Below are 22,962 nucleotides of genomic sequence, written 5' to 3' on the forward strand. Positions count from 1 at the left end.
GAGGACAGGCTGATTTTGCTACAACACATATTTCCCACAGACACTTGCCCAAGTATGCTCGGGGCTCATCCTCAATGGGTTAAGATTTTGTTGTTGTTGTTGTTGTTGTTGTTATTGTTGTCATTGTCATCGTTGTTGTTGTCATTGATGTCATTGTTGTTGTTGTTGTTGTTGATGTTGTTCTTGTTGTTCTTGTTGTTCTTGTTGTTCTTGTTGTTCTTGTTGTTCTTGTTGTTCTTGTTGTATGAGAGTTGAGATAAAGATAGAAAGAGTACCTGGTAAAGTGTTTTGTCTGAGCATTTGGAAAACTAATCTTTTAGTGTCTAGAGCAGAAAGAACAAGGACTGTCCTTCACTGGTCTGACTTTGCAATCACAGTGGATTGAATGGAGTGAGTGATATCAGTCAAGAAATGAAGACTGGTTCAAAGTCCACCAAAATGCAACAAAGTGGCAGTGGCAGGAATGTACATGATTATTGCCTCAATGCAGTGTCCTTTAAAAACAAAGCAAAAAAGACAAAGGCAAAAAGCTGTCAAAGGATGTATGTTCATCACCTTCCAATCTCGTTTTCCCCCTCTTTAATAAGGACAGTATGTCACTGCGATTGTAGAATGTGTCATCTTTTTTACAAGGAGACATCTTTCCAATCAAATATACCCAAGGGGCAAAACAGATCCAATCAATGTCCCCTTTGGCCATTCGTGGTATCTTTTTTGTTTTGGGTTGTTGTTGTTTTTTTTTTTAAGGGGGGGGAGGGTTCATTTCTTGAACTTTGCCATGAAGTGCATGCCTCTATATCAGTAGTTCAAAAGACACTTCATACTGAGCTTGTAGATTTGATAGCATGTTATATTCATGTTATTAAGCATTGCCCTTGTAATCCTTCCATCTCAAAACATATTTGTTTCTCTTATTGCTCTATGTATTTTTGTTATTACAACCTTAGAAGTGGTTGAGATGTCAGATCATGGAGTGGGTGGTCATAAGGTTACTGGCTTACGAGATGATGTTTGTTTTTAGATTATATCATTTCTTTTTCTACCCAGATGTGACAAGTACATAGATATCTCAAATATGCTTGAACAACTAGAGGAAATTTGGGGGTGTTGTTTACATTTGGTCACCCAAATTATACATGCTGGCAGTTTGGTCAGAGATTTTATCAAATTGATGCTATTCTGATGCACCTCCAGATGAGATCGAAAACTCGCTACAGAAGAGGGGTATCCATCATGCCGAGTAGAAGGAGGTTTATAGAGCTCTTTGACTTTTGTTTTTTAAGGAAGCTGTTTGCAGGTCATATGAAATCTATTCGATGATCTAAATTGAAAGTCTTCCTGGCAGTGTATGAGAAATTACATCTATCGCCACCATAAATGCCTGGAAGAAATCATTCATCAAGGGTGTTATTGAGTCTTCCCCAAATTATGGAGCTCTGCACTGGCATCAGTATCGCCATGGATACTATCTCCAGACCTCTTCCCCTCCCCCTCCCCTCCCCCCCCCCCCCCACCACCATCAAGTTATCGAGAGGCATTTGTAGGGCCCTCTGCACTCAAGAGTTGTCATGGAACTTTATCGTTTCACATGATTAATTAGATCTTGACGTCAGCGCAAATCGCAACTGGTCCTTAGTCTGCTTTGTATCAATTTTCCATCAATGACTTGGATTTCGAGATGTAAATTGTGTTATACCCGCACTGACAAATGCACATCTGGTTGGATAAATGATATATGGGAGTATTCTCCTTTTTTTTTCTCTTTCTCTCTCTCTCTCTTTCTGTCTGACTCTTGCTCTCTATCTATGTTGGTTTCTTTGTTTTTTTAATGTCTCGAGAAATTTAAACAAGGTAGAATCATGATAACAGCCATTAATTTTGTCATCTCAGACAGTTAGAATCTCTTTCTCTTGTCAGCATCATTAGTTCAGTGTACATGACACGCCCCATTCATTATTCCAATTCTCTAGTCGTCAGCCGTCATTAGAAGAAAAACAGATACCGATACCTCTCACCGTAGATGTATCTAATGCGCGCCATTAATGTAATCAGTCGGAAACTTTTTGCCATTTGAAGCGGCTGCTTCGTTTTCCAATCTAGATGAAATTAATTTGATATCGTTGATGTTATGCATCAATGCATGCCACACAAATTCACATGCCGTCGAGTGCACAGGCTTTCTGTTTGAGCAGATACATGTTGCCCGTTTCTACTTATTTTTTCCCTTCTCTTTCCTGTTTTATCTGCTCTCTCTCTTTCTCTCTTTTTCTCTTCACCACTCCGCTCGCCTGGCAATCATAACTGTTGTAGTAATCATTATGCAAACACATGATGATATATGTTTTCTGTGTCATATTTATCACTTCTTTTTTGTTTAGATGATAGAGCATTGGGTTATGTTTGTTTTTGCATCTGTCCTCTTTAATGGACCTTATCATTTTGCAGTCTTTTACTTCTAAATAAATCAAAGTGAGCATGTATTACATTAATGTGTAAGGCCTCCCGAGGATGTAACTTCTTTTGCAATCATATGTGCCCAATTAGAAGTACAAACCATCATTTGAACGCAATGTGTATGTCATGATAGCTTTTTATCTATAAGATTTGTCTTGGAAATTTTTGTGTAATATCAAGTTCTTAATAGATTTGGAAATTTACATGTTTTACATTGCATTTTGTTTCCTTTGGGGGGATATGACAGGGGGAGGGTGGTAAAAAGGTACTCAGCAAATAAGTACACACAACTTTAAAAATCAATGAATTTCATATTCAGATTTGTTTTTATTCAGTTTTTTAAAATGATATTCTGTATCATTCTTGCATGAGACCAGTTTATGTGACATTATGTCAAAAGACCCATAAAAGCCTGACAGATATCAAAGATGATTTTCAATGGGAAAAATGATTCTCAGCACAACAAAGATAAAAAAAACTGGATGTTGAAACTCACTTTATAACAGTCCCAAGTCTGAACTGTGTGTAATTGAAAAACAAAGTCCATTCTGTAGGTATGTTACTTTTAAAATGAGTGGCTGTGAGGTTGAGGATGCATTGAAGTGACGCTATTTGCTTTATCTCGTGAGAAACAAAATTGATCAGGGGGTCCTAAAATGCTGTGTGCTCAAAAAGTATCAAGATTCTAGTACAAGGAATGCTGTTAACTATGTATTTGTGAAAGTTTGGGTTATAGTTCTGTGTATAATTTTCACCAACTCATGAGTAGAAATTCAAGAATCACAATGTTAGAAAACCAGAGATATGTGGTTGTGCAGAAACAGATGAAAAATACATTGTTATGTCTTCATCTCTCCTTTTAAAACTGTGTGTTTAGATGGAGGAAGGGTGATTTTTTTTTTTTTAAAACAGAAAGAAGCTTAACTATTTCATGCACAGCATTTTGACCTGTGCAACATTCTGTCAGTTTCATTAGGCACAGTCGCATGTAAGTATTGTGATCCAAGGCAAGTATGTGTGCCTATGATTTTTTTTTTTTTTTTTTTAATCATGGTTACTTCTTAATCAATGCGTATTTACACTGATGAAGGACAATTTGTCAGTTGCAAGGAAAACAACTTGGGGCAAGAATTTAGCAATATGAATACACAATAGCCATATTTACAATGTACCGTTTATGTAATGAATATATCAAAGGCTGTGTGTCATCAAATCTTGTCCTGCCAATATCTCAGGATGTCAAGCTGACCGCCACAAACGATGACCAGTACTTTGTCTTCGAGGACTTCCTCTACCAGGTCCTCCTGATCTTCTCCCGCGACACCAGCATCCTGAAGCACTTTGGGCGGAGTTCGGCGACCCCGGCAAAGTCGTACATACGAGGTGAGAATGTGTTTCTGTACTTTGGGGGATTCCCCCCTCCCCCCCTCCCCCCCCCCCCCTACAATCGGTCTGCTCCAACTAACTTTGGCCAGAAGCAGCATCAATGTCAGATGATGCCACATACAATTTGGAGAATTTCACTGATTCTGGCCACCCCTGTTTTTGCAGCTGTGAAGGGTAATGAACGTTTTGTTTCATTATCTTTTGTGTTGTTATTAATCCTTTGTATGTTTGTCCGTGGAATCGTCTGATGAGCACATTTAGGGGAAAAGGATAGCATGTGGAGAACAAATTTCATGTGAGTTCGTTAACCTGAACCACCCGCACAGTACAGATGTCTTCTGTATCGAGAGGAGCCATGCAGGTTTCATTTACCAGGGGAAAAAAGTACATTGCACTTGGCAGGGACTAAGGATGTGCTAGCATTTTTCATTTACATGACTGCCAGTCAGCGTCTTCCAGACAAAAGTTATTTCTTTTCTCCAACCCCCCCCCCCCCTTTCCTCAATCCCATACATGTAGGAGAAAGTACATATGAGCGTATCAGATCAGTAGAGTTCATAAAACCGCATACGATATGTCTTCAGCTATTACAAGAATTTTGTTTGTGTGTCTGTGCGTGTGTATATGTGTTTGTGTGTGACTGCTGTAATTTTGAACCGTTTGGTAACATTTCGTGATGTTACAGTACCATGGTATTTCATTATTCCTGCTGCTGATTATCAAAGTGCAATGCGGCTTGTAACACACATACACTTTAGAATAATTATCTAGTGCGAGTAAGGAAGTCACCAAGTGTCTTCAACACTTTTAATACACAGGCTGAGTTTGTCCAGAATTGCAATAATTATAGCCACTGCCATTCATGTCTTTTTAAACATTCTGTCAAGTTTGTGATGGAAATGAATATGTGTCCAACCCTGAGAGATGGAGAGAAGGAAAAAAAATAAGGCTTTGCGAGGCAAATGTTGACAAAATTACAGATGTTAGTCATTAATCCAGTGAATGGCAAAAAAAAAAAATCATGAATTTTTCAGTGTATTGACATGATAACTAGTAACCAAATATTTGCAAGAATGTGGTGGATCTTGTGAAAAGTCTTCGGAAGACTTCTAGGACTCTGATTAAAAAATGAGTTGAAATAGGGTTCAGGCAGAAATGAAACACTGATGATAAATGAATAAACAAATAAAATCTAGCCTTTTATCTGTGGTTGTGCTTAACACAAAATGCAATGTTAGTCATTAGTATGCCTGCAGCATGTAGTAATTGTCAGCCAGTTGTTGTTTTCTTTTTATTTTTTGTGTATCGGGTTGTTGTTATTGTTGTTTTTTGGATTGTCTGGTTTTTATTTTTCTGACATAATAGTTAGAAAGCTTCGCGCCACATACTCATTAAACCTGAGCGCACAGTGCAAAAACAGTGCAAGAAGCAACATTCGATAACATCTTTTGACAAGGACGAGCGAGGTCAGAGTAGCCCCTAATCTAGACCACAGATCGCCACATCCTTTGTCCTTTCCAAACATGATTGCTTTCTGGAGTGAAGTCGGACTACGAGAGTAGCATTGGAAAAGAGCAGGTGAAGACGACAAGATCTCATCACGTTGAACTTTTTAGCCAGAAAATGCCATGATTTGCCAGAAAACATCCCAGGGTTCTCCAATTAGATTTTTTTTCCCTTTATTTTTTTCTCTATTTTTTTCTCTTTTTTACAAGCATTCAGTTTGTATCATTCTAACATCCAAACTATGAATAGTTATGCATTGGAAAAAAAAAAATCAGTCAAGTAAGTTATAAACTTCTATAGGTGCACAAAAAGGTACAGCTGTAGTTATTTTTGAACACTAGGTTTTAGAGATGATATTAGATTTTTACCATCCAAGTGCTATCAAAATTTTGTGATGCACACAGAAGATATTCATCTTCTTTTTCTTTTTAGCTCACCTGAGCCAAAGGCTCAAGTGAGCTATTGCGATCGCCCTTCGTCCGGCGTCCGTCGTGCGTCGTCCGTCGTCCGTCGTCCATCGTCCGTCGTGCGTCGTGCGTAAACTTTTTACATTTTCATCTTCTTCTTGAAAACCCCAAGACCGATTTTCATCAAACTTGGCAGGTAGCATCCCTAAGGGGTTAGGATCTCAATTTGTTAAAATGGGCACCATGTCCCACCCAGGGGGCCCCCAGGGGGCCCAAACCCCCCAAATGAAGGAATCGTTAAAAATTTTCTCTAGAATCAGAAGTTATACAGCTAAGATAATACTATGAGTGAGTACATTAATGACTGTAGTTTCGAGTTTGTTCATAGGAGATCCAGGGGTGCCCCTCTTGGGGGCAGGGGTGGGGGGGGGGGGGGGTTGGTTAGGAAGGTCCAAATGGGGGCCTGAATCGTACATTGTCATCTTCTTCCTGAAAACCTCATGATAGATTTTCGTCAAACTTGGCAGGTAGCATCCTTAGGGGGTCAGGATCTCAATTTATCAAAATGGGCACCATGCCCCACCCAGAGGGCCCCAGGGGGCCCCCAATTCCCCAAATTAAGGAATCTTTAAAAATTTGGGCCCTTATTGTACATTTTCATCTTCTACTTCAGAATGCCTGGTCAAATTTTAGTAGAGCTGTGAATAATTTAGATTAGTGACTGCGTGAAAGGTGAACTTGCGATACTCAGGTGAGCGCTAGACCCGCGGGTCTCTTGTTCTTTTTTGGTCTCGATTGCACAAAGTAAAGAGCCTGCAGTTGCTACTGGCACATATGATAACATTTTTAGCAATAATGTGTTAAATTTCTGTCCTTTTTAATGTGTGATTTTTCTATTAAAGAGATAATTATATGGATTGTCCCTGATGGGACTCAGGACGTGCTGCAGCAATATTTCTACTTTGATGTCAAAGTTTATGTGTGTCTCGTCTGTAGCCAGTGAGCTTTCCTTGATTTCAAACTCTTGGTCTGTTTTTTACAAATGGGTAAAAATTGTGTCATTACAGAAGAACTGGTGATCTTCCCGTTAGCATCTTCCCTGATTCAAGATATTAGTTGTATAATATAACAGTCTAAACAAATCCGTGTTGTCGTGACGTCAAGGTTTCTTTGACAGATCTGTATACATCCACTGTTCAGATTAACCTGTTGAAGACTAGTCCCGAGTATACTCAGGCAGGTGACTATGGGAAATGTGTGTTATAGCAAAATCAGTTTGTCCTCAACGGGTTAAGTGTGAGTTTCATCATTGCAAGGACATCATTAAGTATGCAGCAAATTGATACATGAAGATACATGTAATATGGTTAATAATAGATATTTGTAACTCAGCAGATTCTCTTCAAGTCTTTTACTTCACCATACCACAAGATCTGCTCTCTACAATTTGTGGATCACAGATTGCAAAGAGTATTCCATTACAGAAATGGATGCAATTATTCAATAGCAAGTTGCATCTTGTATAAAGTGGAGAGAATGAGAAGGGTTTTAAACATGGTTTTGTTCTTTTAAATCATGTGCATTTGTTTAAAGGAAGTTATATTTTTGGTATTCAGTGGATTTGCTTGCCACTTCCTTATCCCACCCTTTCTATCTCTGCCCCCCCCCCCCCCATTTGAATATCATTGTGAAATTACCATTTAGTCCATATTTGCTTTTAACCTGCTAACGACCAGTTCTGATTATACTCGAGCAGATGTCTATGGGAAATGCAACTTATAGCAAAATCAGCTCGTCCTCAAAGGGCTAAAATATGTGTTTACAGGAGTATTCCTGGTTGTACATACATGTAGGCCTATGTCCTGCCCAACCCTTTCCTTCCCTGCTTGTTTGGGCTGATTTGGCCTATTACTGAGCATACATGTGCTTTCTTTGAGTTATCACAACAGCAGGGACCTTCATCTCAATAGCTACAGTTGCGCTTGCACAAGTGCAGATACATAGTTCGATTGTTATTTTAGCTCGGACATGCAATCAAAGCTAAAAGCTGAGGCATGTTGTGTAAATAGAAAGCCTCCACACACTGCTAAAACGCAATTACAGTGGAACAGCATTCCAGTGATGACCATGTTTTATCACACACGTACTGGAGATACAAAACTCTTGGTATGAGGCATCCCCAGTTTCAGCTCACGAAATTGAGGCGTATGAGTGATCTGAAGGCATCAACCCGGGCTGTTAATCTCATTAAGTTCCATCAGCTTATTATGATGTTGCAGCGTGCTTCATTTCACCAACATAAAATGGATCACTTTAATAATTCCAATTTCAGCATTCATTAAAAATTATTCTTTTTTTCCCCCGCACAACAGAGGGACCATTATGGTTGTAAACAAGAAACATTTGACCTTGGTAATTTGGGAACAATGTCTGTGCCAACTATACGTATATGGATGAATAGCAGTTTGTCACGGCTACCAATCAACCAATACAGATGATTTCAGTCGATATTGATGTAATTAATCTTTATGTAGCATATTATCATGATTTCATGTGCCCTTCTTCCATCCACGCCTTCCCCCCCCCCCCAAAAAAAAAAGACACAAAAATCAATGAATATGCTAGAGAACTTCTTCTTGGAAGAATGTGAACATCTTAGGAAAGGAAATCAACAGAAGATAATGACCTTGCTTCCAGACTGTTTGATGATTTTTGCCGGTGATCTATCACTTGGTCTACTCCCACTTCATCTAATAGCCATTTAGTCTCAACCCACATGGTCTAATCCTGTTTCGTCTATGACCAGTTCATCTAATGACTATTTAGTCCAATTGTCACTTAGCCTCATTACCAGTTGGTCTATACTTCCAGATGGGCTATGCCCATTTCGTCTACTATCCACAGTTTATTAGACAAAATGCGGAAAAAAAATCCAATGAGCCAGAATTGCAATTAGACCATCTGGTCATTTGACAAAATAATAATAAATAAAATAATTACCTAAACTGGACTTTAGACCAAATGAGGATTAGACCAAACAGGCATTAGACAAAATTGCAAGTAGATCAAATGAGTTTAGCCGTAGTGGTGTTAGATGAACTGGGAAGTAGTAGACCATCTGATATTAGACCAAGTGGCAATAAACCATTTTTGCCTAGCCTACTCTCTGCCTGTTTATTCCCCTCTTCTTCTTCTCTGAAATAGATCCATGAATCTGGTAACCAGACTAAGAGGCTCCTCGTTATTATCATGTGACTTTATTTTCAGGACTTGTGTCCCCAGAAAGCTCAGATAATGTGGTGGAGATATTCATAATTAGCACCATAATTTTGAATCTTTTCTCCTCTGGAGTGATTCCTTGAGTCTTGCCTCGTCAGACTGAACCGAATCCTTGAGATATGTGAATTTTTAATATGTAACACCTGGACAGATCCTTGTCATTTGATTGGTTGTTTGCTATTTCATCCCATTTTACTATTACTTCATCATTCGTGCAATTTTGGCTCCATTTACCGTGCAATCTTGGATCCATACGATTTGCTCCATTGCACACACGCCGAGAGCCCGGCACACTACGCATGTACATTGTAAAATGCTTGCGTTTGCAGTGTGTGACAATGACAGCGCGCTAGCGTAAAACGCTCAGTAAGCACTCTCGCGATCTCAGATTCTCTCTTGTTTCTAAATCCATAAAACATCAAATGACATGGATCTATTTTAGATGTTATATGAAACAAATGATAACTGTTTTTCACTCATGCAATGGACAGAATATTTAATTCAGTGAAAGATGAAATTTTTGATCCATTCAATCAAGGCTGCGCCTCGTTGAATGGATCATTTTTATCTTTCACCTCATGAAATAATCTGTCCATTGCACTCATAAACATTCATTATTTGTATACTATTCTGGACTTATCATACCATGAAGCAAACTTAAGCTGATGGTATGCAACATGTGGTTTATGTAGTGACTATCATGGTTCTACAAGAAAGGGTGGTTCATTATGCACGCGCACACACAAACACATACACACACGCACTCACTGTGTCATAACTAATTTGCCAGGATGAAGATGTGACATTGCCAAGTTGACTGGTTCACGTCTCACTGAATTCACTTGTCTGTGCTCCTCGTAATAATGATAATAAGTAAAGGCATCCTATCTTTGTCTGATGGGATTACAGACAAGGCAAAATTATGATGTAGTGGGTGCATTGTTTTGTTACATTTGTTTTGTTTATCTCTGTTTTGTTTAAACTCGCTTATTTTTTCGACCATTTTTCTAGCTTCTCATTCAACCATTATATTACATCCTCAGCGATAATCACTTAATTTGAGACAATGTTGTTGTCATAATTACCAACATATATCAAATAACTACAAGGTCTCCCAGCGATGTACATGTTGTATGCCTCATGCCGTTGCAAGTCAAGATGAGTTTACCCGGTAATTGAGCAGGGATGGTTCTAAGCGCAGTCGACGTCTACATTCTCCCCAGTTCTGGCGGAATCCCCATTAGGTTCACATCCCGTCTTTGATTTGACAAATGCGACGAATCAGCCTGAACTGAAGCAACAAACCGCGGCACGAGGAAGCCAGTAAAGTACACGGATGGACCTCACTCATGTGAATTAGAATGTCCCATGTCTAGGATTTCCAAGAAGACATGTCCCTTTGGCAACCTTTGGTTGAGTTCGTCACATGGGGGGGGGGGGGGGGGGGGGGGGGGGGGGGGCGAGGGAGGCAAAGAACTTAACAGGCGAGGTGCATATAGCTTTTCTCTGAGCACTGCATGTACTTATCACTCTCGGAGTGCCATAGATGCATATTTTCCTGGTTTCCATTCATAATTTCTCTCATTAATTCCATTAGTAGAGCCAAGCGGAGGATTTCTTCTTGTTTTTTTTATCATTATGCATCAGGTGTTCCGAGAGGGGAGGCCAGCATCGATGTGTATTGACTTGACTTGTTAGGTAGAAAAAAATACATAGACAGACTTGAAGATTGAGTAGCTTGAAAGGGGAATATCAGTTCAATCTACCCAAGGTTATGTCTCACACATCTGACTTATAAATGTACCTGTACTTGTAATCTGATAATTTGTCAGCACTTGAAATGTGGATTTTTTTTTTTTTGTATATATGTACGATGTATGATCATATGTGTTATACTTATATATACAAATATATCCCAATGGAATCCCATTTTCTTTGCTCATTTTTCCACTAATAAATTATATTCATTTCTGGTCAGTTTCCTTCTGTTTGCGTTTGTTACATACTCAGAAAGCTGCATCACTTCAGTGATCCTTCACATTTATCCCCAAGTTTAATTTTCCTTCGGGTTTATGCCAGGTTGAAGTGTGTGCGTGTGTGTCACACACAAACACACTGCTATAACTTCTGACAATTTGAGCATTGAGAATTAAGAGTTTCTGGGATGAAGATTGTACTAGGGCTATCTGCAGCTCAGTCGGTAGAGTACTGGACTAGCAATCCGGAGGTCTCGGGTTCGAATTCCGATGGAATCCCATTTTCTTTGCTCATTTTTCCACTATACAAATATATCATCAGATAGTATAAGTAGATGGATTGATGTAGATATCCGTATATCATATTGTCTTTTGTGTTAATGTCTTTAATGACATGGAAAAACAAAAGAGCTTAGTACTTGTACCTCCATCAGGCGATCTCAATGTATCGGAACACGCCCGACATTTCTGACACTAACCTGATAGTCGGCCAGGGGTCCGTTTCATGAAAGTCTTATGAGAGAATTTTCACTCATAACATACTGTCCCAGAGAATTTAGCGCAATATTCGGTCCAGGGCTGTTTAAAGAGTCTGTCTGTCTAGATGCGTCTGTCAGTCTGTCTGTCTGTCTCTCTGTATCTCTCTCACTCCATAACCTTGGTGTCTCATTACTTATTGGCTTATTTTGTTTCCTTTTTTATATCCGATTTGGTTTGAAGTTTTTCAATTTGTTTTGTTTTGCTTCTTAGATTGTATTTTTTGTTGTTTTGTTTGTATGTTTGTTATGTGCCAGTGTAGAGGTGTACTCTGTAGAGCTCTGTATGTAACAAGGCAAGATATGATCACAGCGATGGACTGATGTCCTTTACTTGTTTGAAGAGCCTAATAAATGTTGCCTAGATGCCAGCATTAGCACAATAAGAGGATGATGACGGTGATTACGCCGACGCCCATTATTCAATTTCATGCCACCGAGCATATCGTCTCTTTTCCACCGATTCTTTTTCTTTTTTCTCTCTCTCATGTGTGATGTTGGTAAAGCAGGGTATGCTTATGCCTTTCTGTCTTTCCCTTCAGCTTTGATTCTGTGCATGTTTTGCTCTCTGAATATACATGTACTGGATCAGCTTAGCTGCCTCAGAGAAATGCAGCCCGACATATTTTCTTGTCTTTTTGTGTCGTTCTCATGCGTCTTCTCCCTGATGTGCTGGTGCCAAGGGTATTATGTCACAGGCTTTTCCAATTTGTGACTGTGATGTTCCAAAGGACGACGGAAACTGTCTTTTAAAGAAACTAGGAACAGACTATGAATAATCATGGAGAGACAACCTTGATTTTTTTTTTACTGAGATACTCGATGTTCAAGGTCAAAGATCAATGCTCTGTTGTAGTATCATCGAAGATTTTTCAGCATTATGGAATTACTCAAGAAGTGTTTTCATAAATTCATTTGGATTTGTCAAGGAAATAAAACTTACAAAAGAAGCCATGTGTTGACTTTATCTTCCATTGGATCTTCTCATAATAAGATCTCAAAGTCAGGAAGTTTGAAACTTTGCTATTCACATGATAAGTCAATAATGAAAATAAATAAAACCTGCCCCAAATTGGATCAATTTGGCTGTAGGATAAAATCTGAAGGCACAGTTTAGCAAAATGCATTTGTGGTGCTCAACTTCTTCAAGGCCCGAACTTAGATATCAAGTTAAAATATTAGCTTGCAATAGCAATTATGATGTATCAGAAATGATTATGCAGAAGAATCTAAGGAAAAGGTCAAAGGTCAATGGGCAAATACTAGAATGTTGATTTTACCAGTTTACAACACAGTAATAAGCATATGTTTATATTGATAGTATAGATTGCATAATTACCTTTTAATTGAGGTTATGATTTGAAAATGTTGTTTGCCTTTGAAAAAGATTTTTATTTTATAAAATGCAAACAACTTTTGTGCATTGTGTGAAAATCATTTCTTACATGCACCGCTGCATCTCCCAAGTTGACAGAAAATGAACTTGATACCCAAGTGTTGCAGACTTGCCTAGAATGTGATGGATGACTGGATGGCTTGGTAACTAACAGGGGGATTTGGGTGAGATGTGCCGATGGATGTGCGCCCGGAGACAAAACTCCAGCGGTGCAACTCCTGGAACGATATAAATGAGTCGGGTCATGAAAGAAAAATGCCACGTGGCCTTGATCTTGGATGCCTCTTGTCAGATTGAATTTATGAAGCATCAGCGGGAAAACTTATCTGTAAAGGGTATCGGTGAATTAATCCAATAAAGGAGGGAGGGGGGTGGTTTCGTTTGTGGAATTGAGAATGTTAGATGGCGTAACTGAAAGATTTGTGCCGCAACGCAAGATCAGAGCGAACACATAAACTTTAGAAAAGACTGGGAATTGTGAAAGTGTGTCATACCATGAAGAATAATGAATAAAAGTTTAAGACATACAGATCTGAGTATATTGCTAGTTTATCAGATTGATGCCACATCATATATGATGAATATGTAAAGTTAGGCCAATAAGAAATAATTTCTTAGATTTCCCCAGAGATATGTGCTTTGTCTTTATCAAATTTTGTTTGATTATTTAGGCTACACTTTTAACCCGTTGAGGACAGGCTGATTTTGCAGCAACATGCATTTCCCATAGACCCCTGCCCGAGTATACACGGGACTCGTCCTCAATGGGTTAAGATTTTGTTTCATGAAAAATGCATCGATGTGTAAGTCATGTTCCCTGGGAGAGTTGGGACTCCATAATTGACTCTGTACAGGTCCTACAGGGCCCCTGCCGGCCAAAGATTTTAACCTTGTTTATCAGTGTAGCTATGATGGTAATGCAAACTGTTGAATGTTGTACATGTACACGTACAATCATGTTCATTAGTGTACCGACTGTATCCTCTATGCTAAGAAGTAGAAAGGATTCCCAATCGTGAGTTTCTGTCTAGGTATTTTTTTTCATATTTTGAAATTTTGTCATATCTTCCTGCAAGATGTATGTTTACTGTAAAACCAAAAATTTTCGCATGCATTTTAATTTCTCAAATGTCACAAGACCCAAGATTCGCAAAATTAGAATGCACACGAAAGCTCTTGCCTATGCTATAATGCATTGGATGCCAGTGGCATTTCATGCCATGAAAAAGGCTGTTGGCTCCGATTCGTGAAAATTTCACACTGGGAGTATTTCTTGCTTTTAGTACACAGGGATGCCAAGTTCAAAACAATTTTATGAGTGAGATTTTCATGACTCGGCATCTCGGCATGCTAATGTGCGCGCGAGCGAGGGTGTGGGAGGGGTTTTTCCCCCCTGTGGCCTCCCACGGTAGGGAGCTTTTTCAATTTTTAGCTCTTAATGGTGCGATCAGGTGCATACTTAAGTGACTAATTTTTACTTATTTTGAAAGACAAAAGGGAAATATACCTTCATCTGCAACTATCACTTTAATCTTTTGAGCTGTGCTCATTTTATAGGCCCAAGTTGCAAAATTCGCCTGATGCATGAGAAAAATGGGAGCCATGCGTGAGATCGTGAGATGGCCCCTAAATGCTTGAGTCTCACGCAGAATGCGTGAGACTTGGTAGCTCTGAGTACAGTATGCTATTTTTTCATCAGATTAGAACTGGTGGAAAGATTTGTTCATGCTGGGGAGTGCATTTAATAATTACTTTTATGATGTAAAGTATCATAGATATGAATTTTGAAAGAGGACAAGTAGTCCATGGGCCAGGCCAGATATTGGTACCATCTGAGGTGGCAAAACCTTTTTGGTGTCATTTTGTTTGTCGGGCATAGATATGCTTATCAAGCTATGATAGCATTTCCAAATGAGTAGCTTAGTCATAGTAAATGAATTTTTAACCAATTTGGTTTCGTTGTTATATCCCTATACTTCTGAATCGAAACTAACCGCTATACAAAGAAGAGCACTGTCTTCTGTATGTTCCATAGAGCTGTAAAATGCAGCTCTATGGTATGTTCACAGGTGTTCTATTGTAAACGCGGTGCGCTTAGTCTTTATTCAAGGCAGCGAAGGGAATATCCAAAGGTTATGATGTCCACAGCGCTTAGTCTTTATTCTAGACGGCGAAGGGAATATCCAAAGCGTATGATACAGTGTATATCCTTTTATCTAAAAACAACAACAACAACAAAAGCAATTCCTCGTGAATTTTACCGTATCTTTCAATTATTTATCATTTTCCGGCGAAAACGCTACGGTGAAAACGCTGATACCACGCCAATGTCGCTTTATTTCCCTCCAACAATATGAGATAATGCAAAAACAATGTACCGGTACACTACGATACATTATAATGAATGATATTGTAAATGAACAGAGTGATTTTTGTTTAAAACTGATGTATTTGTTGATAGGGTAGTATAAAAACAGTATAGATAATCCCTTTTATGAGGAACTTTAGATATGATAACGGTACATTGGTCTAAATAAAGACTAAGCGCACCGCGTGACAGCTGTGGACATCATAACCCTTTGGATATTCCCTTCGCTGCCTTGAATAAAGACTAAGCGCACCGCGTTTACAACAGAACACCTGTGGACATACAGAAGGCAGTGCTCTTCTTTGTATAGCGGTTTAGTTTCGATTCAGAAGTATAGGGATATAAAAACGAGACCAAATTGGTTAAAAATTCATTTATCATGACTAAGCTACTCATTTGGAAATGCTATCATAGCTTGATAAGCATATCTACATTGTATGCCCGACAAACAAACTGACACCAAAAAGGTTGTGCCACCTCAGATGGTACCAACAACCCATTTTTCGGGTCTTGGCCCATGGACTAAAGTATTTGACCTTTTCACAAAGTTTTGATAAGATAATGCAAAAAGAACGACAGCAACAAAAACAGCAACCAAACATATGTCAGTTACGTAGGCATCAAAGCCTTAACCCGTTGAGGACGAGTCCCGAGTATACTCGGGCAGGTGTCTATGGGAAATGTGTATTTAACAAAATCAGTCCATCCTTAACGGGTTAAGATGATAATGTGGTTCTTTTCTTTATGATGATGATTGTGTGGATATTTCCCCCCTACATGCTGTAAAGAGATAACTCTAAATATGAGTGCTGTTAAACTTTCTAGACCCTATGGTGCCATCATACTGCACCCATCCCTACTGATGCAGTAATTATACCCCCGCCAAACGAAGTTTGAAGGGGGTATATAGGAATCAGCGGACGGTCGGTCGGGCGGTCGGGCGGTCGGGCGGTCGGGCGGTCGGTCCGTTGCAAATCTTGCGTCGCGAACTACTTCCTCAGTTTTCAACCGATTCCCATAAAACTTGGCACAGATGTGTGCCTTGGGTTGTAGATGTGCAAGACGTATTTTTTGACAGTACCCAAAAGTACGTTGCCATGGTAACGGCATATTATGGGCAAAAATAGGTACAAATCTTGCGTCGCGAACTCCTCCCACAATTTTTGATCAATTTTTATGAAATTAGGTACAGATGTTCATCTGAATATGTTAATGTGCAAGACACATATTTCCGCAGTGGCAAAAAGTGCGTTGCCATGGTAACGGCATGTTATTGGTAAAATATAGGGCAAAATGCTTCATGGCAAAACTGCTTCATCAGTGTTCTTCCAATTCTCATGGAATTCATATTGAATGTTTGTCTTAGGATATAGGTCAGCATGACACATTTCTTGACAGTGACAAAAAGTATGTTGCCATGGTAACAGCTCACATAATATGAGCCAAAATGATGGAAAATTTTGTGTTGCAAACTACTTCCTCAGTTTTTGCCCAATTTCCATGAAACTTGGTACAGATGTGTGCCTTTGGTTGTAGATGTGCAAGACGCATTTTTCGACAGTACCCAAAGTATGTTGCCATGGTAACGGCATATTAATGGCAGAAGATCAAGGAAAGATCTTGCGGATTTTGTCGAACTACTTCCTCAGTTTTTTGACCAAAGCTTATGAAATATTGTTTTGACCCAAGCTTATGAAATGTTGTTTGGCGGGGGTATAACCAGTTGCTGTAGCGACATTTCTAGTTTGAACCCGTCTCTGTGTGTGAATACTTTTTAGAGCAAATGCTCAAACATCATTGTATAATGAATGAATGTGTATATGTGTGTGTGTGTGTATAATTATAGTTTGTGTTGTGATAAGTTTGTGTCACTGACAGCAAGTGCATATTGCCTTGAGAACAGCCAAAGCAGAAACAACCATTCCAGAGACTCCAACTCTCCCGCTTTCGACGGGAGATCTCCCGCCGAAAGCCCATTTTTCGCGAAATCTCCTGTTCTCCCGCTTGAGATTTAATTTCTCCCGCTTAAAATGATTTTTTACTTAGTGTCATCGTATGTTGAAAAATAAGCCTTTAGATAGCACAATATAACATCTAGAACCCTAGAACTGGACCCGGCCACAAGGAAATTTGCGCTTCGCGCACATCAAGTTGGAGTCTCCCGTTTGCTAGGGGTTTCAGACGGGAGAATCTCCCGATCAGGAGGTGCTTGGGGTTGGAGTCTCTGCCATTCTCGTACTGCGAGTTCCAAATCCAAGCATGTCTCACAATTGACATAGATGGCGCTATACCACTCACCATGGCACCATGAGATTTTTAAGCAGTGTGTTTTAACAATGTTTGTATCCGGATGTACCTCATAAAGATCATCTTGCATATGTGATGCCTACATATTGCATTTCTTTAGAAATGTATTTTCTCATAGCATTCGTAGTTAATTACAAAATGTTGATGACATTGCATTGCATTTTATCAATACTAAAAGAGCACTTTCATAATGGAATAACTGTCCAATAACTGCAATGTTGAAGGCACAGGATACATACATTGTATTTTATCTTTTAATCGGTCCTGGGTCCTTGAGTGTGGAAACTGATATTTGATTTCTTTTTTTTTTAAAGCAATTTAAGTATTGCTTTAGGCGAGGAGGAATTTGTGGATATGTTGTAATGATCATGGCATTTGGTATCCAACATTGATATAACTGGAGTACTTGTGAAGTTAGAGTGGGCAGATTTGGATTAAACTCGAGGAGATGACGTGATTATGATTAATCTAATCTTTGTGAAATACGTTCTTCTGTCACACAGGAATGCTGGGAGTGGATGAGTTTGCTGTAGTGTATCCCCCCAATGGCGTCATCCCATTCCATGGATTTGCCATGCTAGGTGAGTGAAGATTTGCAAGATCATTAACTACACTCCAGAACGAGAAATTGATAAATGTCATTTCGCTCAATTCATTCAGTATTTCATCTCATCATTCGTGGCACCTGTGGTACTTCAGTGACCGTGCGTATTTAGCTTGCAAATGGAAAATTTCAGTCATAATGTATGGCATAGCTGAGTAAGCTAATCTCCTCTCAGCTCAGTTAATAAGATAATATTCCTCATATCACACAAATATCTCCCAACCTGGTAGTTTCTAATACTGCTGTTATTGAAAATAATTTTCTCAAAATATTCCATGAAGAGTCTGTCGTAGGAAGACTAACAGTGAAGGAGAATCCAATTTGATCAACAGGTAGGTACATTACACTTAAATGACCTGGAAAAAAAGTCTTTATCCACTGTTTCGTGAAGATGTGTGTGGACTATCGTCACTCAAGACAAAAATAGATTGAACTCCCAAGATTTCAGTGGTAATGGCAGTGATTCAAATTCGAAGCTTGAGAATATTTGCACGGACAAGGAAAAAAAAACTCAAAGATTACAGAATTTGTCAATAGAAAGTGACTAGGATGGTCATCAATGGATGCTGCAGTGATGACCAGTGGAATGTAAGGTATTTGTGCGATTCCCTTCTCTCCATTCAAATGATGTAAAAGCAGAGAGTGGAAATAAAGATGGACGACCCGTTGAATTTGGCCAATTGTGCTTTTTAGTAGATTTCTTAAACAATTCATTCTTGCACCAATGAAAATCAAAGAAAAGACATGATCATGTGGGTGGCATGCATCCTTCATTAGTGAGGTGTTTTCTGTCACCCTAAATGACATACAAAATACGTTTTTGATGAAAAATTGTGAGTTAGTCATTTGTTCCTTGCCTTTGAGGTCAGTAAACTTCCTTTTCTGAAGCAGATGCATCACAACTTTTCTTCTTTTTTTATCCTCACAATAACAACAAAATAGAACCAGAGTATTGTTGCTCATTGTCACAAGTGACCTTTATTTTTTTTTTTTGGACCGTAATTTGGACACCAAATAGAATGTGATGATCTCAATTACCTTAGCTTGAAAGCAAATTTGATTCAGTGGGTATTTCTGGCTTCAATTTGTTTAAAACACATCATATATAGCATGTAAGGATCTTGAAGAAAAAAAGAAGAAGTGTAGGTTTTGAAAAAAAAAATCAAATGAGTGGCACAAGTAGCTTCTGGTCAGTGCTCCTGAATTGTTCCCTTCATCCTCCATGATCCTGTTTTACAGAAATATCAGAGAGAAAGAGAATGAATGAGAACACCTTTTGGTTGGTCCAGAAGAAGCTGTTATAATATTTTTTCAAAGCCATGCCTGCTCAGAAGATCAACTGCAGGCTGAGCCATTAACATGCTGAATAAGAATCTTATCATCTATCAACAGCAAGACATACGTATTAAGTGTAACTCCTTCTTCTACACATCAAACAAGTTTGCATCCCCAAGACTTGTTCTGCATGAGTCATTTGAAAATCTCTATTTGATTCAGTGATCCATGTACGGAATCAAGCGAGATATTTAAAGGTAAAGTGTTTGTAAATGACATGTTACCAGAGAGATCATCATCCCCACCCCCCCCCCCCCCCCACACATGATGTGGACTTGGTGTTTTGATTGATGCACCCCAAATGACTGCAATGTATCACCATATTCCAGCAGGTGCGGAAATGAATTCCGAAAGCTGTCACGAACTCAAATACAGAATGAAAGAGACAGGAAATACATTGTATCATGTTACAGGTTGTGATACATCATCATAATCTTTTGTCTGTCAGAAAAGCAACTAGCGATTAATGGTTTGTATTTGTTTTTGTTTTTGTTTTTGTCCTGATTGTTAGCATTCCCCCTCCCAACTTTTCAAAGAGGTTCAAGTTATCTTTTTCTTTCAATTCTGTGTGTATGTATGTGCGTGTGCATGTGTTTAATACATGCATGTGTGGGTGTGTGGTGTGTTTGTGTGTGTGTGTGTGTGTGTGTGTGTGTGTGTGTGTGTGTGTGTGTGTGTGTGTGTGTATGTAATTTAATGACAGATACAGTAAATCTCAGACGCAATTACAGGGCAGTGTGAGATAAGAATCACTTCTGGTTATGTCGCTCATTAAACCAACCCGCTTCTTCGCCCCCCCCCCCCCCCCCCCCCCAACATTTTGTCAGAGATTTATGACAGTGCATCGCTGTTCATTGCATCTGCTCATAACTCATGCTGTGGTACCCAGGCATTAGGCCTATCTTCCTCAATCTCAGCAATCAAGATTCTTGGCTTGAGTGACCGGCGCAGTTTTTATCAATGTTTAGTTCTAAAAGGTAGGAGAACAATGAAAAATTGAAACTTGGAGATAGTTATAAATTGAGAGCGTTTTGCGAGAGATGCATTTCTGTACTGTGGCAATTCATCACTGTTGTGCCATGAAATTTCCATCTCTTAACCATTACTGCATAAAGGCAACCTAGATAAAACAAAAGCTGTTACCTCCTTTCATTTCAAGTAAAGTTGCTGTGGTGCATAATTAGATATGAGAGTTCTGTAGTTTACTTTGTCAGATTTGTTTTACTCCTAGAGCTGTACTTGTGGCATCCGTTTCTCGACAGTCAGCACAAATCAGACTGTAGAATTCAATCACTGAAATTTGACATTACAGTTGTCTTCCTTTGTTTGGCTATCACCTATTAGAATTGGGACATTCACATTCTTTGATATCCAACATACTGCATGTTGACCAATTTCTTTTTTCTTTTGTTTGTTTGCTTTTAAGTTTTCAAAATTAAAATGCATTCTAGATTAACCAGGGTATTGATAATCAATATCATAGTGACTGTGGTCAATGAACTATTAATTTTTTTTTTAGATGAGCTCATCTATCTGGGCCTTTCTTAACTCATTGAGGACGAGCTGATTTTGCTACAACACACATTTCCTATAGACACCTGCCTGAGTATACTCGGGACCAGTCTTCAGTGAGTTAAGGAAGGTGCAATAAGAAATATTACTGTAACAGACTTTTTATTCTCTTGGGACAGTCCTGACAAATACAGAAAACAATGCCATGAGTAAAGCTACTCTAGGTGGTGATGGAATAAATCTTGAGTTTACACAAAATTTGGTATTCTTTTAGAACAGAGAAGGGGAGGGAGATGGTCACATTTTAACATTTTTTTTAAAGACAAAAGACAAATGCAATAAAGTAACAATGAAATTTGCAGCAAGCTGTATACTTTCGACAGCTTTTGGAACATTTTTTCCAATAATTTAATTTTTAATCTGTATTTCCACTTTAAACCAAAAAATAAATGTAAAAGCAAAGTGTGTGTATCCACAAAGCAATAAGAAAAAGTAAAACATAAGGTAGATTTTTTCTCCATTTTGCTTGGGAACCATGGCACAGCTTCTTGTTGCTTGAAAAAATTGCACATAATTTTGGCTTGATTGCACAAACTTATGAGGCACATCAGCACTCTCAAACCAGTGCACATCAACTGTATGTGGGGTTGAGGGGAGAGGGGGCCAGCCAGCAACATTGTGTTTCATTAATAGCTGATTGTAGCTTGTAAACTTGAAGAACATCTAGAACTCTGGGAGCTAGTGAAATGTAATGTGAGTTTTGGTAACAGTAATGAGCTTGAAATCAGAGAGTGGACTCTACACCCATTACAATAACACCTGGTTTCCCACTCTCAGTGATATCATACATCGAGTGGAAGGAAGAAAAAATTTGAACTGAGAGAATCATGATTGAATGAAAACAGATGCACACCATTACAACAGCTAACTCATCCTCATGTTCAAATCCTGTGCATATACTATACTTGATTCAAATGTGCATTATATTTTCAGAACCATATTGGGATGAACAAAATCCCTCCCCCCCCCCCCCAAAAAAAAAAAGAAGAAAAGAAAAGGCAAGCGAGAGGAGATTTTGTTAGGCATTTTATTTCTCTCTGAAGTGTTATCTACAATCTATTCTTACACCAGTCACCATTGCTCACTAAAATCTTGGGGAGAGAAAAAAAAAATAGAGACACTTCCTTCGACCTTGCAAGGCTGATATGGCACGGAGTCAGCTTTCCCAGTCCACGAAATTCAGCTTCGCAGGAACGTACCTTCAGACAAGATAAAAGCACTTACCGAGTCTCGTCTTATCGCGGTGTTTGTAAATTGCATCATATTTTTTTTTTCTCTGTGACCTCTCTTTATGCCCCCGTCGCCCGATGCAGTGGCTCCCCTGTGTTTTGTGTACGGCCAGCCGACGGAGCTCTACTTTGTCTTTCGGGAAATGTACATGAGACACCTGTTCCGCCTCCATACCATCTCCTCGCATCCCCAGGTAAGGTCACATGACCTCCTTGTCACATCCTGATTCGATTTGATTTGATTTGGTGAAGTTTTTTTGTTGGGAAGTGTTCGCGCTCTTCATGCAGACTTGCAGTATGCATCTATCTCGGTACACTAATTCTTTCTCTTTTTTTTCATGAATCCTTGAAACAGCGTGGAATGTTGTAATCTTTCGAAAAGCGGAAGGCAACCATTTCATTTTCGAAGAGGTACTGGCAAAGGATACAGCACCCACTGAGTGAATCAAAAATTTCGAGCTCTAGTGTATCAGAAAGTTTCTCTCTTATTTGAATCACAAGTTTTATAGGGTAACTCAAAACATGGTTTATTGTGCCCTCAGTTTGAAGCAAGTTCCCAAGAAGCCATTTTCATCTTTATGTTAAAGGAACTCCTCAGCCTATAGCT

At 39.0% G+C, this 22,962-nt stretch overlaps 1 protein-coding gene across 1 annotated transcript in view; it reads left to right on the forward strand.

Annotated features, from left to right (window-relative positions):
* Positions 1-22,962, forward strand: part of LOC139743413 (TBC1 domain family member 19-like) — a 242,274-nt gene that overhangs the window by 213,312 nt on the left and 6,000 nt on the right. Inside the window, exons 10-12 of the mRNA XM_071653897.1 lie at positions 3,690-3,837; positions 18,119-18,196; positions 22,440-22,549. Of these exons, the coding sequence (XP_071509998.1) occupies positions 3,690-3,837; positions 18,119-18,196; positions 22,440-22,549 (336 nt within the window). The remainder of the gene's footprint in view (positions 1-3,689; positions 3,838-18,118; positions 18,197-22,439; positions 22,550-22,962) is intronic.

The sequence above is a fragment of the Diadema antillarum genome, unplaced genomic scaffold (assembly GCF_040938485.1).
Source record: "Diadema antillarum isolate AM-2024a unplaced genomic scaffold, OU_Dant_1.0 seq00001076_RagTag, whole genome shotgun sequence".
Lineage (NCBI taxonomy): Eukaryota > Metazoa > Echinodermata > Echinoidea > Diadematoida > Diadematidae > Diadema > Diadema antillarum.